General features: G+C 45.1%; 1 protein-coding gene across 2 annotated transcripts in view; it reads left to right on the top strand.

Moving 5' to 3' along the window:
* The first annotated feature begins 7487 nt into the window (after positions 1–7487).
* RTKN2 (rhotekin 2) overlaps positions 7488–9038 on the top strand; it is a 36872-nt gene continuing 35321 nt past the window's right edge. Inside the window, exon 1 of one of the 2 annotated variants that reach the window (XM_015866252.3) lies at positions 7488–7600. In XM_015866252.3, coding sequence (XP_015721738.2) covers positions 7532–7600 — 69 coding nt within the window. In that variant the 5' untranslated portion in view covers positions 7488–7531. The remainder of the gene's footprint in view (positions 7601–9038) is intronic. The other variant, XR_001556011.3, reaches the window with a different exon arrangement.

The raw sequence follows: 9038 nt of genomic DNA, 5'->3' as shown, positions 1-9038 counted from the left end.
GAGGTACTTTCCAGGCACTATCTGTAGGATTAGCCAGCAGAATTATGAACTGAGTGATGAGATGATGGAACAGAGCCAAGAGGTGGGGAGTAATTGCTGTTCCCAGAGGTCTTCCAAAGTGAGATGCAGTCTGCTGCAGGAAGGGGTCCTTTCAGGATGAAGCTGTCCCACTTGGAAAAAAAAAATAATAATAATAAAAAAAAGCAGAGTGAAATACAGTAAAAAACATGCGAGGATAGCTTCTTTAAAGGAACATTTCACCCTACAGCAAAGCCTTTCCCTCATTGGGACTCGCTAAAATATAGATGTTTTCTCCAAAGGAGAGAAAGTACAAAGCACACCATCAAAGTGGAAGTTCAATCTATTTCATTCTGCTGGTGTTCTTTCTGCAATGGACACAGGATGGTAAGGAGTATCGCTTTTAAAACCTCATACCAACTGCCTTTCATGTGAAATAAGCCACACTGATTTCCTAACTGAAAAAAAGTATCCAAAAAGGCCTTAAAAAGGACTGATAATTGCCACCAATACCTAATTAGCTCGCTTGGTGACTAATCCTATGTGTTGGGATTTTTAAAGTCTTTTTCATTTTCATAAGCAAAGACATAAAAAGAACAGTGTTTAAAGACTATGGTGGCAAATTCAGTCCACTGCCATATCTAGGCCCTGTGGGAAGCAGTGGGTCTGCAGTTTGTCCTCTGCCACATCCCTGCTATCTGCTCTGGGGGCTCTTCACCTTCTGCAGCAAGGCCTGTTGTCAGGGAGGAGGGGGTCAGTCACTTTTACAGCAGTGGCATTCCCTTCTGTGTCAGCGTGGAGAGGCAGCATGGTGAGTGGCTATGTTCAGGGATGGCTTGTGCTGTGGAAGATGATATCAGGCCATTTTTATATGCATACAAACCAGAAGTAGGAAACTGTCCTGTTGGGTGCCAATGCTGTGCTGGTGCATCTGTATCAGATATAGAGAACATGCTGAGGAAGAGAAAATTCCATTTCTCCAGGAGTGTTGCAGAACTGTTTGACCTCTTTTATGGGCAAAGGATCCATTAAAGGCCGTGTGATAGCAGCTCACATCAGAATTGTCAGGAATCTGTCTTAAATCAACAGAACGTTGATTTAACAGAACAGCCTAAATCAACAGAATGTGAAAACAAAGCAGAACAAGCTGACAACGAACACTGAGTCAAACGGGCAAAGCCTCCACCTGGTCTGCTAAGATAGACATCAAATGTCACATAGAAATGCAGAAGGCAATTCAGGTCTGCATCTTTAATATAATCTGAAAATTTGTTGATTTTATTGGATGCTCAGGGACAGTTTTGTTTTGTGCTCTTTCCACCTTGATCCTCTTTCTAGGTTTTCTTGCAAACAGTTCATTTTCTAGTTCGCATTACACATGAAGGTCTGGGGTCCAGCTGCTGCCCTGGCAGATGGGCAGGTAGGCTGCAGGCTGCTGTATAAGCAAGACACTGAGTGGTGGGATTCAGCACAACTCATGTAAGCCAACGGGTTTCCTGAATGATGTAGAAAAGGTGGACATGATCTGCAGTGGAGGGGTGGGCATGGAAGGAAAATGGAAAGCTGAGAGCTCTTAGTAATGTTCTTAAGTGTGAGTGCAATGAAAGAGCATTCTCTCAGGTGTTTTGGCTTCATGGGCAGCATTCCATATACATGTCATAGCCCTTCTCAGGCTGTGAATGAGAAGAGCAACATGACTGCACAGCCAGCCTGAAGTCCTTTGCCTCTTCCACAGTAGACTGCATATGTTAATGATAGACCTCTGTTGGACACATGGGGCTAGCATAAAGGCAATGTGTCATTTGTCTCATTGCAGCCCTGCTCTCCTCTTGCTGGTATGAATCGTGGGAGTCCTGATTCACTGCAGAAACGGGCTGTTTTTTACATCCACTGATTGGTGCCAAATGGCTTATGTATAAATAAAGTCTTGTGTCATGCAAAATTAGGCATGAATTCATTGTCCTTCCAAGAACAGTTTTTTGTTAGAATGAATACTACCCTTAGTGGATCCTAAACCCACAGTGCTCTGAATAACATGAGGTGTCATCTTTAGTATTTACCACTTGAAGGCACAGAGTAGGGGCACTGGAGCAGCACTGGAGCAGGTTTAGCTGATGGCTTTATGCAGATTCTTTTCAAAAGAAGGCTCTGAGGTTATGATGTCCTCATTGATAGGGGCTGAGAAGTGCAAGGAACTTCTGAGGTCTAAAGATAAGTGCAGGTAGCAAGCAGGCAGCAGGCAGCACGGTGCTCTGGCCAATTACACAGGATAACAATCCATGGAAAAAACTGCAAAACTGCATAAATAAGAGATGCAGCTCTGGAAAATGCTGTGCTCCTGCCACTGCCACATCTGCAATGAAAACGTGAGAGCACATAATGTGAAGGATGTGACAGCTGATATAAAACAAGACAGCTGAAGACAGATGTTTTCACATAACTTCTCTTTCAAATAGTAGGTCCCAAAGACTGTGTGATTCAGTGCTTCTAGTGCAGCGTGAGACTGGGAACCGAATATATCCTGACTAAAGGAAAAGAAACAGAGCTGTGCAACATGGGGCTTTCTATCTTTTCCTCAGATTTCTTGCACCCAGGTGGCAGTTAGGTATATCCCAACAGATCCACCTGCACAGAGCAGAAACAGAACACCAACTGCTCCCATCCAAACAGGGCTTGCTTTTGTTTCCTGGGTCACTGACTAATTTGTATGTTATACTCACTTGAGCATTTCAGAACTGAGTTAGGGCACGTTCTCAGCTTCCCATTCTGTCTTGAAACCTTTAATCCTGTTTGTTGGGTTTTCTTTAAACCACGTGATTCCACTTAGTTGATAGCACACAAACACAGGATCTAGTGCTAGAAACGGCTTCCTACGACTCATACTGATTTTTAAAATAAGTAATTAAATATATGTATGTTTGCGTAGCTCATACACGCATCTAAGCATAACTAGTAGTTTTTATTCTTCTCAATTAAATTGTCTGTAAAAACATGAGGTGCTCTTTATTGTTACCATTACTTGTAATTTAAAATACTAACAATGACACAAAGTGTTGTCTCAGCTCATTTAACAGGCCATAAAATGGCTAAGAGGATTATAGAAATCTCTGACAAACCAACCTCAGGTGAAATATAGTACTCATATTTGCTATGCAACTGCTGCTTTTTCATAATTGTGAATAAATATAGGTTGTCTTGTTAGGCAAATAATGCTATTATTAGCAAGAAATGTTTCCATCTCACATTGGGAAGAGCATAGACGTAGTCCAGTTCCATTCCCTTCCTCTGGGTTGACTTCAAAGGGAGGTGAAGTAACAGAAAAAAGTATTTGGCCCATCCTACGCTGAAATCATAGCCTGAAATAGGATGAAAACATCCTGCCCTCTCTTTGAGTGTAAGGAATTAACAAGATCTCATTTGCTTTGCAGGATGTTTCTGTCCTTAGATCTCTCTACCCCAGGAAAAATATATTTTAGTCCCTCTTATGTGAAAATGGACAATTTTGATCTAACTGTTGAGTGATTCAACAAAAAATCCTCACCTGTATAAAAAGCTCTGTCTCTGATCCTAGGCTTGTCCCCCAGAAGAACCTTACGTCCCTGAATTTGGTCCCAGAATCCGCAGTGTGTGATGTGACAAATGCTTCCTATTTTGTCTCTTTTGAGGTCTCGTGGAGGTAAGTTACTTCACACTGCTGTGACAGTCTGGAAGGGAGAGGGAAACACCCTCTCCAGACTGCTCATAGGAAACTCAGAAAAACAAACAGAATGACACGCAGTCTATCCCCCCTCCATCTGGCCTCATAACTCTTCAGTACAGCTGAAGGAGAGCACTACCTTGTCTCCAAATGTTGGTGGCAGGAGAAAATACTGGCAGAGTTTGGGTTTAGGAGGAGGTTTGTGGAGATAAGGAGCTAGAAACACTTGGAATGGATTCTTTGGTTTTAACCGAGTGGTTTTCATGCTCTGAAATAGCATTTGCCTTAATCCTTCCTGTTTTGGCCCTTTGTTGGCCTGATCAGTTTGACGGATGTAACTAGTACCCAATGATGACTTAGAAAAGAGCAGAAGAAATGAGAGCTTTGTGGCAGGAAGTGTTACAGAGCTATAGATGCTTGCAGCCTTGTGTCTAACTGGGCCACTGTTGAGGTGAACCAATGGCATACTCATGAGAAACACTACTTAGGATAAAGTAAACATTTGTAGTAAACTTAGGTTCCTACCCATGTCCCTTTAAATATCCTCCCTGAGACAGGATCAAAACAACCTAGAAATGTGTGAAATGCAAAGAAATAGTGCTGATTTCTTGTGGGTTTGCTGGGCTTTCTGTATGGGCTATTGTGCCTCAGTTATTTGGGATGGCAGCCATCAGCCCAGAACGTGCCTTGCTAAGGGATAGTTTCTAGTACTGCAATATTGCAGTGCTGAGGGAACTCCAACACCTGTGGCTGCCCACCTGGTACCTGACGTTGCTCAGCCTCAACACCATGTAGCTCTGCCATTCCTCACTCCTTAGGTGCCTGTACTGTGGCACTTGAAAAAAATCAGACCAAATGGCAGATTCACTTCAAGCAGAGACCATTTGCTGTGTGTTGTGGGCTTCAGAGATTCTCTAAATTGTATTAAAAAAAAAAAATAAAATAGAAGACCATCTGCAAATACTCAGCTTGTATCTACCTTCAGACCACGGCCCTGCTATTGAGCTAGATGGAGAATCTCTCCTTTTTACTGCAAGATTATTGTCAGAAGTGGCTTACAACTGTTCTCCCAGAAATAGATGGTAGTTCTGTGGGTAACAAAGGCAAAGTGCTTTCTGTCACGATTTTCTCATATAGGAGTTTATCTTTAGATTTGCAATATTCTCAGAGCACTTATTCTCTGTTTCAGATTTGACATGACAAACTGTTTAAGTGATCCAGTGACTTTTCACTTGCACATGCAAGATGGAAAAATCATAACAAACTTGATGCTAAAAGTGGAACATCAAATGCTGTGTGAGATTCTCCTGTAGCACAAAGTGGTGACTTCAGCAGTAGGCTGCCCGGCCAATGTTTGGATGCAGCTGTCACAGAGAGGGCATTTTACACACCAAATGTCACCTGCAGTATATACATCAGAAATCAAAGCAGGGCTGTATGCCCAACAAAGAAACTTGGGTACAACATGAATATGATGGCACAGAATCTGTTAGAAAGCCTTTTAATACTGAATATCCTTCTAATATTGAGCAGTGGGAAGGACCTCTCTGAGTTTATTATGACCACAATTTGTGTGTGCACATAAAAGTCCCCATATCAGTAATGGACCCAAGTAGTCAGTGTCAAACAACTTTGAATTTGAAAGGAATTAAAAATAATGTTGGTCCTTCAAATTCTGTGAAGATAGGAAATCATATTGAGAAGAGAAACATATAAATTAGTAAAAGTAAGGAAAGGCTGATAAACTTATGTTTTATTAGACACTGCATTCATCATCTTCTCAGCTGGTGGAGGGCTTCTAGTTTGAAGCTGCCAACCACCTGTGAGGGTCCTTGTGCATCAGGGCACTTCTGAGGAACATGACTTTGCCACCTGCATGAGGACCACAGCTGAATCAAATCCAAAATCAGTGCCCTGGGTCTCCCAGGCAGAAATAGAGGAATAGCTGGGACTGGGCAACCTTGGCTAACTGTGCTTCATAACTTGTTTGCGCATGAGCATCTCGAAACTGCAGTTTGAAGTCACATGGTGTCATTCAACTTTTAACGTTCTGAGGTTTGAACTCAGAAATTGTTTTCCAAATTCACGTGGCTGTGGATTTTTTGCAGCTTGTGATTTCTGTTACAAAACATACTTGGAGAGCATTTATCCCATATACAGTGTCTTTAAGAGGCTAAAGTATATCAGTTGGGAGGCACTTTGAGGTGGGACTGACTTAAGGAATACTGGGCAGAGAGAGTTTCTGGACTCTTATCTGGAAAAAGGAAAACCAATTCCTTGTTCCTTTTCAGCCTTTTACTGTTTCTTTTGGAACTCCAATGGGAATATGAAGTTGTCATCAAGATAGTTCATTGAGGTGCCACAAGTATTACAGAAAAGCATCGCACGGAGAGGTGATCCCAGCGCCAATTGGAGCATTAGAGCAGCAGAATGAGGGCTGCAAAACGTTTACAAATGAAATTAGAACAGAAGCAGCTCTCAAGGTAAACCTAATCTGCGTAAACCTGAAATAATAAGTGGTTATGTTAAGCTACTTTGTCCTCTGTGTCTAATTGTCAGAGAAAGGTATGGGAGATGCATCCCAAATAATTGAGGCACTTGCATATTTTAGGATGGTGTGTTCACTGGCTGAGTCCATGACTGTCCTAGAGCAGATGTCTGCTTTCAGACTGCTCGGGTCAAACACAGCCTTTGAATTTTGCTTTTGTGAAACCTCAGCAGGTTTGGGTGGTAGCTTATTGCTGTTGGCTGGATGATGAATTTTCACATTACCAGTCAAAACTGAAACAGAAACTTAAGACAATAAGGTAGTAAACTTGTTTAATTTGTTTTGTAGGACTAAATGTTGGCTTTTTGTCCAGATAAATCATTGAGAAGACTTTAAGTGACCTCAGCTGGCTGAAATGAGGGAAGGAGTTAATGAGAGTAACAGCTGTGCCTTGTAGGTTAGCCCTGTCTCCAGTAGCCTGCAGGTAAATACCCTGAACTCCAGAGTGCCTGGTTTACCAGTGGTTTGCTTTTCAATTTACAACGAACTCAGTAGAAACCAGTTATTAAAAGCCTTGCAAATTCTTTTCCAGGTATCCAGTACAAATCTTCCTGTATTTCCATCCAGGTGAAACCTAAATAGGAATTGAATAGATTTCTACTGGCACACTCTGGTGGTATTCAAGGAGTAGGTGTAGCAAGCTGTGGGAATCAAGAAATTAAGACAAATATTGCAGTGCTGTCAAGAGTAGGTGTTGACATTTTGTACCTGCTGAGCTAAAATGATGAGCCTAGCGTTTAAAATAACGTAACGCTCATTTTAGGCAGACAGTGATCCATCCCGGGCCTGTTCGGATGCGGTGCTCAGGGACGGGATTTAGCAGAGGGCTGTTAGTTGGGGTGGTATGGTTTGCTTGTGGTTGGACTCGATGATCTTTAAGGTCTTTTCCAACCTGAGCGATTCTGTGATTTATTTATTTTTTTAATCGAGCATCTGACAGATGTAATGAATCATAAGGCTCGATTTTGTAAGGAGAAAAACCAATGTCTCTATTAAGCGAACACAAAGCAGGAGCAGATAGGCGCCCAGCTTAGGGGCCTGCTGGCATTAATGAGGCTGCAGCGGTGTAACTCGCAGTGCTTTCCGAAGGGATGCAGTTAGCTCGGTGTCAGCACAGCTGTGCAGGGCAGCAGTGCCGTTCTCCTCGCGCTGTTAGCACTCAGTCCCGCTCCGTGTCGCGGTTCATGAGGGCCGTCCCGCTGCAGCCGTTGCTCGGGACGCGCGGGGCGGGGCGGGGCGGCGGCCGTTGCGGAGGGCGGGAGTTTTGAATGGCGGCGCTGCCCGGGAGGATGCGGCGGAGCGGGACGGGCGCGGCCGGGATGGCGGGCGAGGAGCGGGTGAGGAACGGGCACCACAGCGGGACGGGGAGGAGGGGCGGGCTGCGGTGCGGTGCGGTGCGGTGCCGTGCCGGCTGCGGGGCGTCACGCGTGTCCCCGTCCGCGTGGTGCCGCGGGAGCCCGCCCGCCATACCCGCGGCGCCGGGAGATCGCTGTGCCTGGGGGAGACCTGTGCCATGGGTCTGCTGCGTTAGCTTAGTATGAAGGAGTGAGCCATGGTTTCCTATGGGGAGCGGCGAGGCTTGCTCAGCCTTTCTGGGCTGCGTGAAGTTGGACTCGTAATAAAAAAGCTGCTCAAATCAAAAAGTATTTGCTTCTCCTTCTGGAACGAGAACGGAGACGGGGCGGTGCTGCGATCGGTGCTATTCAGCATCTTCATCACACGCATTAGCTCTGGGATCAAGTGCGTTCCCAGCAACTTTGTGGATGACACCGAGCTGTGTGCTGTGATCCGGTCAGCCCCTGAGGGAGGGATGCCATTCAGAGAGCTAGGCAGGCTGGAGCAGTGGGCCCATGATGAGCTGCAGCAAATCCAAGTGCAAGGTCTTACACCTGGGTCGTGGCAACCCCCTGTACAAGCTGGGCAGTGTAAGGATAGAGCACAGCCCTGCTAAAGGAGCTGGGGGTACTGGTGGATGGTGGACTGGACAAGAGCCAACAATGTGCCATTGCAGCCCAGAAAGCCAGCCATGTCCTGGGCTGTATCAAAACAAGCATGGCCGGCAGGGTGAGGGTGCTGATCCTGTGCTTCTACTCTGTGCTGGTAAGGCCTCACCTGGAGTACTGTGTCCAGGTGTGGAGTCCTCAGTACAGGAGAGATGTGAACCTGTTGGAGCACATCCAGAAAAGGGCCAGAAAAATGATACGAGGGATAGAACACCTCCCATAGGAGGACAGGCTGCGAGTGCTGGGCTGTGCAGCCTGGAGAAGAGAATGCTCCAGGGAGACTTGAGAGCAACCTTTCGGTATTTAACAGGGGGCTCACTGACTTGCTGTCTTGAGATGTGGGAGAAGCAGCTGCTGTATGGCAGTAGGTGCCATTTCAATAAGAATGAAGCTGCTGTCTTTAGCAGAAGGGCTGGTAAACAGAACAAGAGGCCTAAACTGCAAAAGGTTTCTGAGGTGGCTAGAAATATAGAGCGTTACAGCTTGGGCTGTGCTGTGCTGAATGTGGCTTATGGACCAGAGCTGCTTTTCCTGTAGGGTTGGCAAATGGGGGTGGTTTGCAAAGAGAAATGTTCTGCGAGCAGATGGAAGAACAGCTGAAACATTAAGTCTCTTTAGATGATGGCATCAGGCCTTCAAAAGCAATAAAAGCCATTCCTGCAAAGACAGGAGGGAATAGCTGGTGGCTGTGCAGTGAGCTTCCACCTGCTGCTTGTGACTGCTATAAAGGGTTGCTTTCTCATGTCAAAGGCAGCTAATGACAGCGAGTCCC

The sequence above is a fragment of the Coturnix japonica genome, chromosome 8 (assembly GCF_054131305.1).
Source record: "Coturnix japonica strain WE chromosome 8, WE-NBRP24, whole genome shotgun sequence".
In the NCBI taxonomy this organism is placed as follows: domain Eukaryota; kingdom Metazoa; phylum Chordata; class Aves; order Galliformes; family Phasianidae; genus Coturnix; species Coturnix japonica.
This window is presented reverse-complemented; position numbering and strand designations above follow the sequence as displayed.